This window comes from Zootoca vivipara, chromosome 7 (assembly GCF_963506605.1).
Source record: "Zootoca vivipara chromosome 7, rZooViv1.1, whole genome shotgun sequence".
NCBI classification, from domain to species: Eukaryota; Metazoa; Chordata; class Lepidosauria; order Squamata; family Lacertidae; genus Zootoca; species Zootoca vivipara.
In genome coordinates, this window is record NC_083282.1 from 34860826 (window position 1) to 34881544 (window position 20719).

At 39.9% G+C, this 20719-nt stretch overlaps 2 protein-coding genes across 4 annotated transcripts in view; both read right to left on the reverse strand.

The window, feature by feature from the left end:
* The window catches only part of UBE2U (ubiquitin conjugating enzyme E2 U), a 40686-nt gene extending 35205 nt beyond the window's left edge, over positions 1–5481 (reverse strand). For 2 of the 3 annotated variants that reach the window (XM_060276845.1, XM_060276843.1), the window contains exons 1-3: positions 5287–5481; positions 5084–5187; positions 1117–1198 (exon numbers count right to left, since the gene is read on the reverse strand). In XM_060276845.1, coding sequence (XP_060132828.1) covers positions 1117–1198; positions 5084–5167 — 166 coding nt within the window. In that variant the 5' untranslated portion in view covers positions 5168–5187; positions 5287–5481. The remainder of the gene's footprint in view (positions 1–1116; positions 1199–5083; positions 5188–5286) is intronic. The other variant, XM_060276844.1, reaches the window with a different exon arrangement.
* A 5961-nt stretch (positions 5482–11442) lies between these two features.
* Positions 11443–20719, reverse strand: part of ROR1 (receptor tyrosine kinase like orphan receptor 1) — a 157542-nt gene continuing 148265 nt past the window's right edge. Inside the window, exons 8-9 of the mRNA XM_035121572.2 lie at positions 15593–15804; positions 11443–14187 (exon numbers count right to left, since the gene is read on the reverse strand). Coding sequence (XP_034977463.2) covers positions 12763–14187; positions 15593–15804 — 1637 coding nt within the window. The 3' untranslated portion in view covers positions 11443–12762. The remainder of the gene's footprint in view (positions 14188–15592; positions 15805–20719) is intronic.

The following is a 20719-nucleotide window of genomic DNA, read 5'->3' on the forward strand; positions in this document are numbered from 1 at the left end:
ACTTGGAAATAAGTCCTGCTGTCATCAATATGCGTAACTTGCATGTAAGCATGCAGACTGTAGTCTTATATTGACATATGTTTTGAAAGATTTATAGCTAAGGTTGCTACTTTGCAATGCAGGCACCGGATGCAAACCTTTTAATCTAATGCAGCAGTGGGAGATAAGGCAGCTGCAGCTCCTCCCGCCCTACTCTCTTCCTGGTCTTGTTGCCCACTCCTTCCCTCTCCTGCTGTGGTGATCAGGACTTCAAATGTGTGAGAGGAAAGCAGATGACAGGAACAGAAAGAGAATGGGCAGGAGGAGCCTAAGGTGCATCAGGGGATTTAGAGAGATGCATATAGTGTCACATTTATACCTCTAAGATACCCTTCTCTAACCTGGTGCCTATCAGATGTACCACTCTGTTCTGCCCCAACCAGCATGGCCAATGGTGAAAGACAATGGGAGCTGCAGACCCAAACAACTAGACTGCATCAGGTTGGGGATGGTAGCTGTATGGATGGCCACCTCTGAATTAGCAAATACCGGTAATAGAGCAATGAGCTAAAATTCATTATGTTTAAAGTTTATATGCTATTCCACTCGTTACATAAAGATATAGACATATTAATGCCCTTTGGTCTTGTCTTGGTCATGGTGGATACTTTGGAATCTGCTGGACTCTCGACAAGTGTCCTTTGAACAGGTACTGTAATGAGCTGGGATTACCTTGCAGCAGGTGCTTCTAATCTCAGCTCATTACATATAGTGAAGATGCCATGTAGCCTGACATCTGGCTGGTTGATAGGGGATCAAATACTTATTTCACTCATAATAATGCACATCAATATCTGACTTTTGTCTTCTGGGTTTCTGGGGGTTTTCCTGTTGTTATTCTGTCTCTCATAGCTACAATAAACCTACCATTAAAATTATGGACTGGTCATTTCTTTGTCAGAGGGCAAACGGGCAAAATTAGCAGGGGATCAAATACTCCCTGCCTCACTGTATATGTAAAGGGTTAAATATTTGGCAAGCAGTAGTAACGGCACATTAAAAACATTGCATTCGTAATCATTTTGGCAGTGCAATATCGCAGTGCAACACAACATTCATAGGAAACAGTATGGCTACCTTCCCATAAGGTATCCTTCAGGCCTTCAATATCAGCTACCCATTCCATCAAGCTGTCTCCCACAGGAGCAACAGTAATGCCCTGAGAAAAGAAAATGAAAGCAGCCCAGTTCAGACTTGATGGGACTATCACTTTACTTCTCCTTTCATGTGCTAGAGGAGATCATAAGCTTCCATAGCTGCCGAGTTCTCCCTTTTTTTAAGGGAAATTACCTTATGCTGAATAGGCTTCCTTGCGAGAAAAGGGAAAACTTGGCAGCTATGTAAGCTTCTGATTTTAAACTTACCAGAGTTCCCTGTGATGTTTGAACCTGGTGAATTGTGGTTTGATCAGATTATGACTAGTGACAACAAACTAGGATCTGAAACCACAGTTTAATTCTGGCTTATTCTCACTAACCTTAACTTAAACTAACCCCAGTTCCTTGGGTTCAGATGCAGTTAGTTTAAAATTAGAAGCAGAAGCTTCCCATCTCCTTCCCTATCACATGAAAGAGGAAGAGAAGATTGGGGTGGGGGTGTGTAAATCCAGCATTTGGACAGGCTCCATTCACACAGACAGAATGCTGATAGCCTATGTAATGGTCACTTTAATAATGGTTTTGTATTGCTATTAATTTTTATAGAGAGAGAGAGAGTTAATGTGTACATTTTCATTCAAAGTATGTCTGTAAGTTGTTTTATTGCAGTTTAAATATATCACCATACTGTTTTATGCACACATAAATTCGCCTAAATCACTCGTGAAATTAGTTATTATATATAGATCCATTTGAGTTGATAGGGCATGCTCCCCTGCAGGCAAGGGGTGTTTACAATATTTAAAAGTCTCCTATCATATGCATCTTTATTTGCCTCCTACTAGGGAAAGGATGGAATTCACATTCTTTGCAAGATCTATTCTTTCCATGGACAGATGTTTTAGATAAAATAATATTTCACACTATGCATTCTCCCACCATTTCCCTTCATTCCTACCCAAGCAAAACAACTCATCAACACAACTCACATACTGTATTTGGTTCATTCCTCTGTGTTCATCTTAACTCCAGACTGTTCCACAGTCCATTCCTTATTCTAAATATATTACTTTAAGGATAGGTATGTGTAAGGGGGAGGGATTACAGAGAACCCCCCCCCCTTAATCAGAAGCAGCCCGTCTCCAAGCAGTCATGAGAGCGAGGGGTCTGAAGGGGTGAGTCAGAAAACGGAGAAGGCGTGCCAAGGCTCTGAGAGAGAGGCGGAAAGAGTGGACAGGAGTAGGGCAGACAGAAGACCAGTACCTCCGACGCCGGAACTGAGAAAGAGAAGGAAAGGGAGGCGCTTCTCAGTTCCAAGACTTTTATGCTGGTCAAAAACGCGGAAGAGTTTAGTGCAGGAATCTGACTCGAGCAGGTAGACATGAAATGAGCAATCCGTTATACTGTAAATAATGTGCACCAATAAAAACGTCTGAAAGACAAGCATGTTGACGGTCGTTACTCAAGAGTAGTCACAACAAACCCTGACAGCATGTAAATCATCTTCTCAATACAACATTCTTACTCCCCCTCCCCCCAGAAAAAACCTAAAAGGGATAGATAATAAAAACCCATCCCTGCACTGAGAAATAGTATAGGATGTAACCTTGTACTAAGGAAATAATAATTGCTTGGCTACTACTGGGGGAAGATGGGGTTCATCAACCTGGAAAGGTAGCCCATCTAGGAGAAGGAAAACTCTGATCCTAAGCCTCTGCTGCCTTATGGGATATCTTTGAGAAAAGAAAAGGCTAAATAATAAACCCTACACAAATCCAGAGTTGAGTCCCTAAAATGGTTGGACGACACCTTGTATGTCTCCTTCTGGAGACTCCTGCAGCCAAGCTGGTGCCAAATGTATTGATCTGCTTTCCTTTGGACCACATCAGTGAGTGAGGCTATCTTGTCATCTGGGCAGCTGAGGACCTCTATACAAGCAGTCCAGGTTTGCACCTCGGGGAAGTCACTTCGGAGCTGCTAATGCAATGGTTCGACTTCACCCCCGGAGGTGCACTCCATTGTCTCTTGAGACAGATGTCATCTAGAAAAGATTGCAGAACCTCAGGCCTGGGGGCTGAATGTGGCCCTTGAGGACTCTCAATTTGGCTCTTGGGACTTTCAGCTGGTCATGCCCCCTTCCTTGACATCACCCCACAATGGTCCAACACTGTGACCTTTAAGTGTTTTTCTCTGGTTGGATTTTTAAAAATTTTATTGCATTTATATTCCATTTTGCCTCCTAGAAGGAGCTCAAAGTGGTACACACACAGTTGCCCCCTTCCCCACTTTTTCTCTTTATAACACCCTTGTGAAGTAGGTTAGGATGAGAGAGACTAGCTCAAGGAACCTTATGCCTGAGTGGGGATTTGAACACGGGGCTCCCCAGTCAAGCCCACCACACTAACCACCACACTATACTGTAATAATGCCTCTTGCTTGCCTGGAGGAGAGAGGTGGAGGGAGGGAGAGGTGTATTCTGTACACTTTTGCCTCTGTCTCCTCTCATCACTGACATGGACCCCCTGGAAATGCAGCCCTTGAGCTGAGAAAGGTTAGTTGTCCCTGTATTAGAAGTTGTACCCACATAAATGAAGGCTAGGTGGCTGCTACTGCTCTGGCATTGCTGGAAAACCCCTACATGGCAGCAGGGTCACTCTATGGCTTTTTCACTTGGGGTTGGCACAGGTTAGCTCTCCTATGTTTTTAACTGCTGAGTGATCAACAGGCAAAACGTTCCTCGTCACCCCATTGCTGTGCTGCAAAAGGCTGCACCGCTAAGGTTTCTGCCTGTCATGAAGTTTTTTTTAAGATGGCAACCTTATTCTTAGGAAATGGAGAGAAGGGCTGGTCTATTATGCACCATCCTAAGCATTTTAGCAGAGAAGCTTTGAGACGCTGGTAAACTAATTCCCAGCATTTCAAGAAGTATGAGGGAGAAAGTTACAGTAGGTCTTTTTCAGAGAAAAGAGGGAGAAGGGTCAGAAGCTCAAGTTCTGCAGTTGGAGCATCCTGTGAGCCAGCAGAAATGGGGAGGTGACTTTCATTGACCTCATTTCTTCTCCCTGGAGCCCCTTTGCCCCTCAAAAAACTGTTCCAGAGAATTGGGGGACTCTCTGAACCACCATATGTGGCAGTATAGGAAGGATAGATAGATAGATAGATACTTGATTGTCATTGTACATAGTACAATGAAATTGAATGCCGTCCCATAAAACAAAAACAAAACACAATTACAGCCACACATACACATATTGGCAAAAAAAATGTCACCAGTGGGAGCATCTGTTAGATCCTTCTCACCTCTACAAATGGAAGAATCATCTCTATATGCAGAGGATCAGTTAGGATCCAAGTCAGAAACATTTTTCATCATTTGGTTTCAAATCAATGCAAAACTCATATATTGCCTTCCATATTTTTTTTTTAAAAAGATAATAATAAACTGCCCTCCCTCTGTGTTTTTTATTTAGAATATTTCTAGCCCGCTTCATCCAGTTAGGCTTTTAAACAGCAGCATATCACTTCCCATGTGTAACATTAAAATAATAGATACAGGTAGGTAGCCGTGTTGGTCTGATGTGGTCGAAACAAAAAATAAAATAGAAAATTCCTTCCAGTAGCACCTTAGAGACCAACAAAGTTTGTCATTGGTATGAGCTTTTGTGTGCATGCACACTTCTTCAGATATCTGGAAGTGTGCATGCACACGAAAGCTCATACCAATGACAAACTTTGTTGGTCTCTAAGGTGCTACAGGAAGGAATTAAAATAATAATAATAATTCTCTTGATTTATGGAACAGTAGAGAGGAGACGTTACATTCCTTATTAATTAACGATGAGGAGGGTTATAATGATGATGGATACAGAGTTATACTTCAGTCTTGATCTTGACCACTGTAAACAAAGTTGTAGTGGTTGGGAGGTTGGAAATCCAGTTATACTCACAAAGATCCTGGCTTCTTCATGTTCTATATACTCTCTTTCCAGCAACAAGTAAGCTCTCGAGTGCATACTAATAGTACTACTCATGGTCTCCCACAGAATCTGTCCTAAACACCACAAAAATAAAAGGTTAGAACATTTTGCCTTTTCAAACTGTTGAATTGAATGCAGCTGCGGTCTGCAAATAATGGTAAACACTAAGTTACCCTGGCAAAGCAATCCTGAGATAGAAGAGCTTTTAAGCGGCAATTTTTTTTTTGTTTAAGAAAGGCAGATGGCAGAGCAAAGAAGTCAACCTTGATTCATTTCTTATTCTTAGATAGAAGGTCAGCTACAGGCATAGATAGCACCCATAGGAAGAGGAAACTACAAAAGCAGAGCAAGAACTAGGACATACTCTGTGTATGGAATGTAACCTAGCAACAGCAGCGTGCCTTCCCTCGGCTTGCTTCATTAGTTTCCCCTCGCCCAACCAATCAGGACAAGCCTTTGTTTGCTCTTTTGTCCTACCTCCAATCATAAGCAGGCTTTCATCCAGACCTTGAAACTACAGTTCTTCAACTTCTGCTGGGATCAGATTACAGTACAGAAGCGGGAAGGCTCCCCAAACGTAGCAAGCATTCAACAAAGCAAGGAGGGAGCGGGGAAGCAAGTGCTTTTAAATGCTATGGGGCGTGGAGGCAACACGAAGGGGCTAAGCAGCCCATGTCATTCCCTTACCAACCCCCTCATAGCTGCCAAGTTCTCCCTTTTTTAAAGGGAAATTCCATTATGCTGAATAGGCTTCCTCGCGAGAAAAGGGAAAACTTGGCAGCTATGAACCCCCTTGGCCACATCCCTCAGATGCCTGTTGTGGGGCAGAAGCAGAGATTCCAGGAGGAGGAGCCAAGGGGATTGGTTAAGGGCTCCAGCTCATCAAGAGCAGGTTTGGTGCCTCAGAGCAAGTCCTGGCACAGATCCCAGGTGTGGGTCTGTATGGAAGTCAGTGCCGGATTTATATAAGCTAAACAAGCTATAGTTAGGGTCCCACTCTCTTGGGCCCTCCAAAAATGTAAAGGAAGAAAAAACCTGGATGTACATTTCCAAAATATAAAATGTAAAAAAAAACACAAATAAAATAAAACCTACATACAACAACAATAGTGTTTTGTGTTGTATAGGCTCCTATGATGTAAGTCATGGGCCCCTCCTGCTAGCCTGCTCCATAAAATATCACTGGTTTGCTCATTTCTATATATTGGGTGCCTACATTCTGCATGGACTGGTTGCATGGCAACATGTACAAATGGCTTTATTAGGTCCATAAATTACCATATAGCATATATTCAACACAAAAAAACAGTGACAATTTGTTGTTGACAAAGGACAGCTGGACATATAAAGGGCCCCATTACCTTCAGTAGCTTAGGGCCTCATCAAACCTAAATCCGGCCCTGATGGAAGTGTATGTTAAGCAGAGCTTCATGGTGGAAAGCAACACACGAGGGCAAAATGGCAGAGGTGTGCAACTGACACACCATGGCTTTCCCACACATACCATAGAATATGACCCGAGGAAGAGATGGGCAAGATGCTCTATCCAGGCATCCCCAAACTTCGGCCCTCCAGATGTTTTGGACTACAATTCCCATCATACCTGACCACTGGTCCTGTTAGCTAGGGATCATGGGAGTTGTAGGCCAAAACATCTGGAGGGCCGCAGTTTGGGGATGCCTGCATGCTTTCTGAGGTATTTTTGCACATCTGTAGTCGAGGAATAGAAACTTTCATCTCCATTCTGTTGCGCCTTATTGAACATGGAAGAGTGTGTGCATGTTGTGTGCATGAGAGTACTTTGTGTTGTGCGTTTGAGCCTTGAGCTGCTTAAAAACACACCTGGGAGAATATAAGCACATGCATTGGTATAAGGTAAAATATTTATACCTGTGTTGTGACAGTGTGTCAAAGCACGCACAACTGCATTTTTGGTATGGGCCACTGGCAAATTTAAAGTTTATAAGTTGTGGCCTTCCCTCAGTTTTCAAAAGCTTTCCACATTTCATCCTTGCTATGATTTCCCCCGCTTAGTAATTTATTGTAGTTTTTGTTGTAAGCTAATGTTGAATGAAATGTTTGGATACAAGTGTGTCATCTTTACCCTAAAGGGGATGTAGTATTAGTCATAAAACAAGATAAAACTACTCCTGTAAGACTTGCTTCTTTTAATCATTCTACTGGCCATTAATTAAAGTAATTAAAGTCAGTGTGTGCCAGTAACATTTGCAAAACTATGTTCTCAACACCACGGCCTTTCTGCTTTAAAAGCATTTTTTGCAAATGCAGCACCAGAACGTGGGTGCTTTATTTCCATGGGACTGTGATGAAATCTGGATGCAATTTCCAGATATGGAAAAGGATACAAATTCTGAAGCTAAATCATATAACAGCTAGATTCTGGATATAAAATACTTTGGGGAGAGGTATGGACAGGGTGGGGGTGGGGAAGAGGCCAGCAATTCAACAATTCAAAAAACAAGATGTTGTCACTGGGCCTAAGCAAATATAGAGCTCCTGGGATTAACTTTGCAACAGACTTCTTTTGCAGACATCCCCCACCTGCATGAGCTTGCTTTTATAGACCTAGTATATATCTATATCCTCTATATCTCATGGTGGTTATACTCCCACATCCGTGGCAAGATCCTGCATACTGTTCTGTGGCAGAGAAGCTTTTTTAAAAAGCAAAGATGGAGAAATGAAAATGAATTCAAACTTTTTTCTGAACACCTAATATTTCAAATATTCTGCAGTTGCTGTTCAGAGGAATCTCTCAGGATTCAAACAGGAACATAAATTGTTCTGCTGGATTCCTCTACTTTAAAAGTCCCTTGTTAATTCACATCCAGATTTATGTAAAGATTATATTTTGTCTCACCAACTGTGAGCTGTGTGTGCAACAACTCTTGTGTTTGTTTGGGGGGATTGAATTTGTTTTTGTATGTTATGTAAAAGCTTTCTTCATCTCACATTTCCTTCATTGAAATTGCATTCATTTTGCGTTTCCTTCATGCGCTCATTTTGTTATTCAGTATAGTTTCAAATCTCCATTGAAATTTCCCCTTTCCCCCTTTATTTATTTATTTATCCATTGCTACAACAGAGCAGATATTGGAAGCCACCATCTAACCCCTCAGATGTCATCATGCAACATCATTCTGTTGCATTTTCAGCAAAAATTAGTAGCCACCAATGGAAAATGTGATAATTGCTGCAGCTGATGCCATTTTATCTTCCCAGGTATCCCAGAATTACCATGTTGGAAGCTTCTGGGGAGATGGGTGGCTGCCAAGAGCAGCTACTGCTTTCTGCTCTGCTGCCAGCAAAAACATGTAATCCCCACCCACTGGAAACCTTTAACAGTGCTTCCATTCTTCCATGTTTCATCCTCTGAGCATTGGGATGAATTTGAACTGGACCACTAGTTGTTTAGTTTTCCATTCATCACAAAACATATGCACACCCCTAGATGTACTTCAACTGTAATCTGTCAGAACAGTTGAAATCCTGTTACTAAACACATGCATATTTAGCACTACTGGGATAAAATGGACAATTCCACTCAGAAATGAAATTGGTTTGAAATCAGTTGTCCCACTGCGGACATAAAGATTATTTTGATGATTCAAGGTTGTTCTTCTCAGACACCAATTCAATACATAGTCTCAATGTATAATGTCTTGTCGTCCCCCCCCAGCATTTTATACTACCTCAGCAATATAAATGTTCTTACTTTTTCAAGCTCAAACAAGAATATGATTGGGTATATCGGCTGAATGAATCATCTACCCTCATAAAAATATGAAGTTATAAAAATTATTGCAGAAAGTTGCAGCTGCCCCATTGTGAAGTCAAAGGGTTTGTAGGCCCACAGAGAGACTGGGGTTTTGGTGAGTGATGATCCTTAGCGATTGAAGATCCAGCCAGAAGACAGACCTTTTCTGAGAATCGATGGATGTGGTTTTATGAGTAAGAGCTGCATAACCGGTCTCCAATATCATTAAATCTTTATGCTGTAGCAGTGCTTTGCATGTGCAATGTAAGAGAATGTGGCTGCTTTATTTCCTGTTGATGGAGGAAAATATTTGGAAAGGTGGGTAGGTAAATGTGCATACAGTGTTTTATTTATTTTTTCTTGCTCTGGGCATCACCCGTATGTTCTAAATAGGCTCTTTAAGTATTCAATTTGTTAATTGGTTCTGACACTTTCTTGAAGAGTTTCCTTAACCAGCTTGCAAAGCTGAAATGGTTGATAAAAGTGGAATACCACTGAGCCAAGCAGCTAATAATTAGTATTTGTACAACCCACATAGTACACTCCAGAAATTGTCGAATTCACCTCAGCCAGTCTTCGCCAGTATGGTCAATGGTCAGTTAAAACTCAGTTTTATTGCTAGCAGCCTCATTGTTCCTTGGGACACAACTGCATTGTATAGTGACTGGGCTGATAATATAGTGACTTGTGAAAGGTCACCCAGAGAGCTTCATGGTTGACCATCCAAACTTAATTCTACTCACTGCATGAATTCTTTTCTTGAGCAACTAAGAACATATGTGAGAACTCATAATTGTCTATTCAAGGGGTAACTAACTTGGAGCCCTCATGTTGCCGGAGTCCAGCTCCCACAAGCCAGCATGACCACGGTGAACAGTGATGGGAATTGATGTCAAGCTACATCTGAAGGCCCACAGATGCCCCATCCTTGTTTACCCCATTGAATGCATAAATGCAGAACTGGGCACAAGTAAGGCTCCAGGTCCGGCAAGAGATTTGGTCAGTAAGTGTACCAAGTCTTCTTGCATGTATTTCAAAAATAAAATCCTATTTTGCTGGTTTGTCAGATCCAAGACTCGTGCAGTATTCACAGATCTGCCACGTCCATTGTCATATTCCCCTCCCCCCCAGTCCTTAACTCACTGCAGGGCAATTCCCAGTTCCAGCTGTGATGCTTGATTTGTAAAAGTGCCCCTCTATTGAATCTTTGTGAAAGGTAAGGAAACTATTAAACTGTATGAGGTAAGCTTTAAATTAGCTGCTTTTTTCTGTTAGCAGGATTAGACAGGATTTTGTCCTTTAATTTAGCTGTTTTTCTGAACTTACATTTGCATCTCTCAAGCTTCATAAGGTATAGTTTAAAATACTGTTTTATATTTCATTTATTTGAAGAAAGACGAAATGATTATTTAAAGTGTGATGGTTTGTGACATTTCTTCCTCTGTATGTCCATGTTGCAGAAACCATATTTTCACCACAGTTTGCAAAATGTTGATTCTTTGGCAGAGTCCTCCCCCCCCCCATATTATCCAATTGATAGTGTTGAACTGCTTTCTTGTCTTCATTAGCTCCCTTGTGAATGCCTGTTCCTATTTAAGTGTTGTTGTTTTTTAAAAAAGCACACAACTTTTACCTCAAGCAAGAAGAAATTTGATACTTGGCATTAACCATTTTTTCTTTTGCGCAAGACAACGGGCTCAGTTTTTCCTCAGAGCATGGTTTTCACTGCCAGTATTCTATATTTAACATACACACAATTGGCTTGTATTTTGAAGATGCTTAAAGCATCCACAAATTAAAATATAAGCAATTTGGCTTGATATTCAAAATACATCTCATGAGAACTTTTGATCTGTTTAGCAACAGTGACTAGAATAGTAGTAGTAGCAGTAGTAGAAATAAATCAATAAATCAATAAATAATTGAAGAGCCCAAGAGGGGATTGAATTGTTTTTCCTCAGACAGGAGACTCATTACCTCATTGCATGGCAAATAACTCTGGAAAATGAAGGGGGAAATTTCAAAACAGTTTGTAGAGTCATGAAAGTAAGCAGTACACAGAAAAACATAAAATAGCTCACTTTGTGAGATTGATCTGGGGACAGTTTGGGGATGGATGACGCTTAACAATAGTCTCAAATAACTAACAACAATAGTCTCAATTGACTTATTGTGTAAGGAAGGCTAGCAGGATGTGGCGCTTAATTCCCCTTGAGTTTTTCAGAACATTGATTATCATTCCGAAAATATGCATGTTCTTCTTTAAAACTATGTTTTAATAACCAGCAGCATATAATAATCAGAGTTTAATATCACTCTGGTGGTGTCTGAAATACAAAAATGCACTTAGCTTCTGCATAAAGTAGTCTGTGTTACTACGTTTACATGCTTACCTTAGTGCAACATCCTCAATGAGTAGATTACTAAAGTAATACAGTAATCAAATGCATGCAATGAAAACAAAATATGTATTAAAACAGCGTCTAAATGTTACCTTGTATATTTTAAAGACATAACCATATAGTTAAAAAATGAGAAACAGACAAGAAATAAAAAGCAGGATGTATTTTTCACTTCTGCTATACAAAGACAACATTTTTGTGCAAAAGATTTTGAAAAAAAAGTACTGTCGAGTGTCTGAAAGATTTGTGTATATAATCCATACAAAATTATTTTAATAAGAAAGTCTAAGAGGTTGTAATTTACACAGTATTTTTTCAAACATTACAGTGGTTTCAAAATAATCCAGATTGATTACACCTGAATAAAATTCAGTAATAAAAAAGCAATTTTCTAGTAAAAAGTTAATTCTAATTCACATTATTTGAAATGACATACAAAAGTTATCATAGAAAATTTCTAAAAAATTGTTGTGTACAACTGATGGAATGTAGGCTTCCCATTTCAGGGTTATCACTACAAAAGCTATTTATTGTACTTGAAATAATAAATATTTTCGGGAAAACTGATTGTCTGTTATAAAATAAGAATTTAGAATTTTCTTTAATTAAAGGGTTGCATAGCAACAAAGGGATACAAAAATTCTATTGCAACTACAGATATAATGTCAAGAAGTATAATTTTCACTCACTTATTGTATGCAGTTCCAAGAGGGTTCTATTGCTTGTCCTAGTTTGTGCATGAGTTTAGACGTATCACTAGACAGAAACTGTTTACATACTCAAAACTGAATATGTCTGAACAAAATTCTAAAAAGGAATTGTCGTTTTGATAATATATTGCTGATCCACTACACTTCTGATTTGCGGATGCTGTTTAAAGGGGGGAAATAATAAAAGTCAATGCCCAATGTGTGCCATTAGAATGAAATACAAGCAACTTTATCACTGTGATTGGTTTCACCCTATCTCTGGATCAGGTGCTTGTGGTACCCTCAAACCACATTAGACCAAAAAAGACTACAACTTCCATTCTACAGGAGCATACTTAATCGTCCTCAACATTTGTCTTAACCTCATTCATTCATAAAAGTGACCAATATTAAAATGGGTTTTTAATAAGATTGCTGAGACAGAAATTACTTGGTTTAAGTAATTGTGATTAAATAAAACGTATCACAGTTAAGTTTCTTTTTCACTCACACACACAAAAATTTCTTTCTCCTTGGTAGCTGTAAAATAAGGGTTCATCCAAGATATTGAGTGTTAACTTATTTTTAAAAAATACGGTTGGCACCTCTTTATCCTGTTAAGCACAAATAAACTTCACAGAAGATACTTATTGCAAATATCTCTTTATACAGCCAGAAAAATCTCCAATAAAATATTTGAATATAAATCTCCTCTAAAAACGTTCTATATTGTAGACATTCCGTATTGTAAATAGGTTTATTTACAAAAGTCTTGTTTATTTACATCTCTGCTGAAATCACGGTCTCATTATGTCCATGAATACTGGAATCTCCTAATAGAGATGTCTGTTTGGAGTCAATTTTGTAGGGTTTTTGAGTTTTGTTTCCAAAAACGGTTATACTAATCCCACTTGGATGACTCTGCATAGACATATGAGACAGCAAAGGAATATTTGCATCCTGATTAGATCCTGAAGAGGGTAAGCTAGTCACATGCCCGGTGCTGGTTGATCCACTCGCACTACTTGGCGAACGACTCTTTGGTGGAGGACAGTGCTGAATTACTCTGGGTGGGCCTGCAGGCTGGTAGTGAGCAGCTGGGAAAGCAGCATATCCAGGAGGAATTGGATATCCATTTATAGGAATAAATCGCTGGCTTTGAGGTATTGGTGGGCCAATAAATCCAGCAATTTGGCCTTGTGGTATACCCTGTGCTGGAAACATGTAGTTAGGGTACCTAGGGTTACTCAGGTTGCTAACTGGGCTTGCACTGAGAGAAGTTGTCTGAGTGGTAGCATTTCCACCAGAAGGAGTAGTAGAACTAGTGTGACTTGACAGCCCCTCCCAAGAACGCAGCCTGGCATGGATATCTTTAAACCTTGGTCTCCGAGATGGCAGCTCATGCCAACATTCAGTCATTAAGCTGTACATTCTGGGAGGGCAGTCTTCAGAGCATGGCAAAAGTTGTCGCTTCCTAACCATTTCTATGACCTCTTGGTTACTAAATCCATAATAGGGCTGGAGACCAAAGCTGAAAATCTCCCACAGGACAACACCAAAGGACCAGATGTCTGAATCGGAAGAGAATTTGCCATACAGAATTGCCTCTGGGGGCATCCAACGAATGGGTAAGAGGGACTTGTTTTGAACTCTGAAATAATCTGCAGAGTAGATTTCCCTTGACAGTCCCAAATCAGAAATCTTCACGTGCAGCTGTTCTCCAATTAAAATATTTCGAGCAGCCAGATCCTTGTGAACAAAAAAATGACTTGATAAGTATTCCATCCCTGCTGCAATCTGGACTGCTACGTGCAGAAAATCTCCATGATCTAAGCTAGATTTTACAGTACCATCCTCATCACTGCTGCACCCAACATCTGAATGTGGTGATCGCATTATAAGAAATTCATGCAGGTCCCCTTGATTCATGTACTCAAAAAGCATGCAGACTGGCTGCTCCTGAGTCACAACGCCAAGAAGGCAAACGATGTTGGGATGATGCAGTTCTGCCATCAGACAGGCTTCCTGTTGGAACTCTGCCCACAGTTGCGGATTGTTGCAGTCCTTTAGGGTCTTAATGGCAACCAGCTGAGCATGATCCATGCCTGGTAGATAAAGATGTCCCTTGTAGATTTTGCCAAAGGCACATTCACCCAACTCTTCCATAAAACGGACAGCAGATAGAGGCAGCTCTTTGGCTTTGCTCTGTTAGAAAGAAGACAACATGTCAATAATAAATCTGGATGATGGCTAAAATCTCAGTGCCATACGTCTGATACTGTAGGAGGATACTATACTAAGAGTTGTGTTGCAGTGGTTTTCAATACACCCCTTCCCATTTTTTTTTACTTTATAGATACAGGGTTAAAAATAATTCTATCATAAAGCATTTGAACTTCAATGTTTCCATTCATGAAGTAGGTGACAGTAATTGAGCAGGGAACTCAATGTTCAGGACCTTTAGGAAATTAAGTTTCCTGTACTTGAGATCCTTGCTACTCTCACTCCAATTTTGCCAAAGCGGTATTGCAATCAAAAGAATACAAAGAAGAAAAGGGGAGGAGCAGAAAGCCCCAATGCACTTTTATTGTTATTTGAAAGTGACACTCAGGACTGAATTCTAATTTTTCTAACCATTTACAAATTTTAGATAAATACTGTGTGAATTAATATATCGCAGAGGCATTTAAACAAGCAGCCAGTTGACTGTGCAGTGATGGCAGGAAATTAGCTGTATTGTTGAGACACAGATGGTTTATATTATACAAATCCTTTAGGCTAAAACTTGTTTAGGTCTGGCATATTGTAAATTATATTTTAGTAATGAAAGTGAAATGACCTCTGTCTGACCTCATGCAGGATTGTCTGTTTTAACCAACCTAGTGGAAAAGTATGAAAGAAAATGAAGTCATAAAGTTTTGGCAGGAAAAGGGTTCATTTTAAGTTAAGCAGTTATAAATCTGCTTAGTTTTTGTTTGACGGGTATTTGTCATATGGTGGTGTACAAAATGCAAAGAAGTGTAAAACATATGAGGCACCATGCCAACGTAAACCAAGTACAAAGGTAATTTATCAGGGACACTTTAACTCTATCAGTTGCTTCTATTAAATGAATGACAAGAGTGGACACAATTTATGATATTATACTAAGCATGTAGCAAGTGCCTTGAGTTAGGGATTACTCTGTAGTAAATGTGCTTAGGATGGCAGCTGGCTAACAGTGCAATCTTATACATAGCCACTCACATATAAGCCTCACCAAGTCCAATAGGACTAAGCTCAAAGTAAATGAGTACAGGATTTAGTCTCATGTACAAAACTGGGGATTTGGTTTATTTCTTGTTTTTATTGAATCAGTATATGTCCAAACTCAATACAATTTTATATTCACAGAAGAAAGAAAATTCTATGGAGTGGAGACAATTGTAATATTGTCCTACTAGTATTTGTGAAATGCAGTCAGCTGGTATTGACACATCATTAGGAAAACTATTGCACCCAAAAGAGCTGGAAGAGACCAAAATAGCAAAGGTTCTTTGAACTAGAATACTAAGTGGAAACATTTCTCTTTTATGACATAGGCATATAAAGTAGATTTCACCAACAATACCTTTGGTTTGTATGCATTCAGCATAGACATCTCTACGTTCTGTCCTCTGACATGCTTAGGCTGCCTTTGCACTGGAGGGGAAGAAGACTTCTGGTTGTTGCGGCAAATACAGATGAAGAAAAATAGTAAGGCAATAGCCAGGGGAATTGTAACACTTGGCACCAGTATATAGAGGATTTCCATTTTATTCTTTTCCTTGGAGTCTTTTGTGTCTAAAAAAGAGGGGTGGGAAACAACGGTAAGAACAGCATAAAATCTCATGCTAAAGAGTGCAGTTTTGTACATGAAATAAAATACAAGTTTTGTGTGCCACATGAACTGTTTCTGATGACTGTTCTATTTCTTGACTGAGCAGCAATAATACAAGATAGTTGTGTGCTATTAAGTTTGAGTGCAGTTTATTTGAAGGCACTTCGAGCTTCCAGTGGATAGCCACATATCCTATTTGGAAAAAAGCCAGCTAAATCCAAACCATTATCATAAGAATTTATTCAGAAACCATGGGGTATGAAGTGAACTTGGAGGAACATTTTTTAAATCCCCAACAAATAATTATATTCATATTAGTGTTGTATTTCATGCTTCTCTGAAAGGCCTGACACATGGCAAAGGTATTCTTTAGGAAAAACTTGACAGCAGATGACAAAGAATTGAGATAACCTGGACCAAAAAGATAGATACCCACCCAAACTGGCTATGGTTGCCCTGTAATCGGATAGATTAAACATTTAAGAAAAACAAGAGCTTAGTGCATAGTTAATTGTTTTAGTAATGCTGTCTTTTGGCAGAGCAGCAGTTTTGCAGCTCAAAACTGCCTTAATGGGGTGAGGGGAAGTAAAACCAATTGTTTTCTCTGCAGAGAGTGGGTTTATGTAAGTAACATCACAAAAATGTCCATCTGTGGTGCCAATGCTATAACCCATAAATGGGCTAGGTGCCTCTCAATGCCTTCCACACACACAAAAATTGGCTGAGACTTTTTGATTATACTGAAAAGTTGCCAACATATTTGGGAAGCCAGACAGGTATACAATGCCTTGGCCAAACCAAATGGGGTGGAATGTTTTCCATATCTTTTCAGAAAAAGCCACATAGATAATGTATACTATTTCAGAGAGCCAACAGATACTAGAGTTTAGAACCCTGAAGGAATGAGGCACTGCATTATCTTAACTGTGACATGAACTTCATTCCTAAAATTCAAGTGCAGGCTAGTTCTCAAATTTCTTTTAAGTAGTTCTAATTGTGCTTTTCTAGGTATGGGCAAAAGCACAACTCTTAATCTCTGGCTCTCTGATTCATTATGATTTTTTGTGTGCCATCCATTGGGTAATTAGTGGCACTGTTTGAATGTATGACCTATGACAAATGCTGAGAAAGTATAGCATATAGGCTTCCATTGTATACATCGATGGGTTTATATCTCCCACTCTTGGGTGTGTGTTGTTCTTTTTAAAATATTTGAAAAAATGCCAAAGGTGTTGAGTAACATTCTGTGTACAGTTCAGAAGACCCTAATGCTTCATGGTGATAAAATGGAGCTGGTTTAAAAGGACAGGAGGGAGGGAGGGAGGGAGGGAGGGAGGGAGAGAGAGAGAGAGAGAGAGAGAGAGAGAGAGAGAGAGAGAGAGAGAGAGAGAGAGAAAGAAAGAAAGAAAGAAAGAAAGAAAGAAAGAAAGAAAGAAAATGAGACAGGTGACAAAAGAGTTGAGAGAGCCTATTGTTGTAGGTGGCATTTTGGACTTTCCAAGTGTCCAAGTATGCCATAAAGCCCACTTAGAATAGGTCAATCTGGTGGTCTTCTGTCTTTTGCAATTGAGTAAGCAAGCCATGCAACAGAGAAAGAAAGTCACTTGCATCTGTTGTAGGTATTTTATGTACACCTAAGTCTTGCATACCAGGTATAAGGGCCAGATGAAGGAAGGGAACGCCCTGAAAGATCCTCTGGAAAGGATGGTAGTGGTGTGCGAATGTTATTTAGTCCTCCTTAATTATTAACCTTGTGTTTTTATATGGCATATTTTCTTTTTGTTTCTGGTATTCTCAGCTACTACGTGCCCCCCCCCCCCAAATCATGGGAAAGAAAGAGATGTACATGTAGATATTATACGTACGGAGGAGAGTTGCTCTTATTTGTTCTTGATCATGCACACTTTGGAGTGTGGTGGGGAGGAAGTTAATGGAAACTTCCCTCTCTTGTAAGATGCTTGTTTGTGTAATACAAATGTATCTTTTTCCATTTTTAAAAATGCCTAAGGCTGTGAGCTTATCTTTTTAATTTCTCCAATATTAAAAGATAATGGTCTTCCCCAACTTTAACCTCATGGGGACTACACATTACTCCTGGATTGCAAACAGCTGATCTCTGCTGACACCCACCTCCCACACACTCCTGAAGCAGCCATAACAAATGCTGGACACTAAGGCATGGTGCCAAAAGAATTGGGGGTTCCATCCAGAAAAACCAAATGCTGGTCTAGTTCAAGCCCTGGCCAGAGAGGTGAGTGGGAGCTTGAACATTAGGCTGACACATCTTGACAGGTAAAGTCAGACAAGTCGGAAGAGAAGATGTGAACTACTAAGTCAAAGAAGCCATATGTAGCAAAGTGATGAAAGATGAGAGAGACCAAGACCATCACAGCCACTTGATGAATCTTTCAAGGATAAGAAAAGAACAGAGACTCAGAATTTTTGGCAGCAAAACCTGTAGTAACATTTCACCTCTTTCCCTCCTTGTTTAATAACAGAAGGAAGTACATGATAGGATGCACATGCTGAAGCTCAAGGAAGTACATGTTTCGAAAGCATTTTAAGTTCAACTCTAGCTGTATTTGACATTCCCTTTTAATTCTGCCCTGTCATATTTGAAGGTTTCAACAGAAGACATATCGAAAGTCTCAAGGACAGTGTTTCCGGAATGATACTATTGTTTCATGATAGTCTTCATCAGCCAATATTTTTCACAAGAATATGTAAGTAAGATTCATGCTATGGATCAGTGCTCACTAGTAGAACTTTTAAAATACTTTCAGGGTTGCTTTAAGGGCTGTGGTGATTTTATCCTGTGGATAAATTATAATTGTAGGATCGGAAGTTTGTTAAACACACTCAGGTGTTTATCTTGTAGAGAAATGTTCTGGAAACCTATTGTTTGAATGTAACGTTCTCAGTTCAGCAATCTAAGTTTTGATGGAGCAGAATTGAACTTGGGTGCTCCCATCTTCCCTTCTCATCTCATGCACTGGCTTCAAAGGAGACTTCAGGGGAGGTTATTGAGGGCTCCTAGTCACGATGGCTGCATACTACTACCTCCAGTATCATAACTACCCATTGCTGGGAAGTATACAAGTGAGGACAATGCTGTGGTACTCATGCCCTGCTTGTGCGCATCTAGTTGGCCACTGTGAGAAAAGGATGCTGGACTGGATGAACCTTTGTCCTGATCCAGCAGGGCTCTTACATTGGTATGATTTCCTGGTTGGTTAAACCATGGCTTGCAATAACATCTGGAGCAAGAAACTGGTTTAAGTGCTCACAACAAACCACAATTTCAAACTACAGTTCGATCTTGGTTTGTAGAGATCCATTTCAGTGATAAGGCAGTTTCTCAGTTCAGAAGTCATGGGAAACTGTAATTTAATAAACCAGAAGTCAGAGGTGAGTATGGGAGAGGGGCTCAAGTTCATCGCTTGTTCCTGCTTTAATAAATGTTTTTTCTTGGTCTGGCAACTTCATGCATGAACCAGACCAGTTCTTTAAAATACACATTAGATTTATATATTTAGATGTAGTACTATATATCAGTATGACATGGTGGGCAAAAGTATGTATGCCTGCTAAGCTTAGCTAATGTATGTAAAATGTACATTTCTAGGTACGGGTTGATTAGAGAAAAATCACTCCTTATATTCTTCTTTCCCTTTTTATATAACTTCACATCAGAAGGTGGCAGGCAGGAGCTGCTTATGGTTAAAATTAGCTAGTACTGGTAGATACAATCGTAACACTGTACCTAAGCTGGCAGCTTCACAACTATTTCAGATCTTCTTGGGCCTACTAAGGAGAGTGGAACTATCAAAAAACTAGAATATGGGGGGGGGGTATTCTCCTCCCCTTGGTGGCTCGTTTCCTTAGGGAGGAAGCAGAAATTTTCGGAATACTTCTTCACCACCATAGTATCATAGCCATAATGATTGCACCTTTGCAATCTAAAATATCTTACTCCTGCTATTGTACATCAGGAGTCTCCAGTCAAGTTGAGATTATTTTAGTGTCCTTTCTTCTGAAGCTTCATGCACAAATTATTCACCAATTATGTAGAATTATGGTAATACCACAAGCCTTGTTAGTTTTGAATAGATCTCAATTGAGTGAGTTTCCTTATTCAACCTGCCATCAATTCTGAGTATTCTGTTTAGGGACATTACAGTCCCAAGATATGCCACACTTCAGTAACATTGTACACATTTCAAAATGCCGAACAGTGGAACCATTAATGTGAAAATTCTCCAGTCCAAATTAATAACATACTTTTCTGGAAAAGAGAGGCTGCTTTGCATCTTACTTCTTACAGAGCTATTTTTAGTAATATCCAAGCTGATAAAATAATAATTGAAGTCAGACACATACACTATAGACCTGACGGGGAAATGGTATCAAGCTGCAGAATTCACAACAATATGGGTGGTAAAACTGGCATGTCAGCCACAAAAAACAATTTCAACGCAGCCCATGGGCAACTGTAGAAAGTGAATATGTTTCCTTGTATGTGTATGGGTCTCTTTTGATAAGCAGGCTGGTGTGGTCTCACAGTTCCCAGAACCTGCCAGCAGCTTCCATGGAGATCCAATATGTGGATGCTGCTTAGTATTAAGAAAGCTTCCCTGCCTCAAACTTTTTGAAGTCCAACAATGGAGAAGATAAGACACGATCCATCAGACTCTTGTAATTATAAGGAAGCCTGGATTGTCGCTTGCCTTCAGGCCTTTGTGTTCCTCATCCACACCTCTTCTGATGGCTGCTCACCAGCAGAATGAGTCCTCCTCAACTCTCTGCACCTTATTCATCTTTGCTGTAGGGCTGAACCCTCGCCATCATTGTGTCAACTGTGGTTTTTGAGAATTCCTT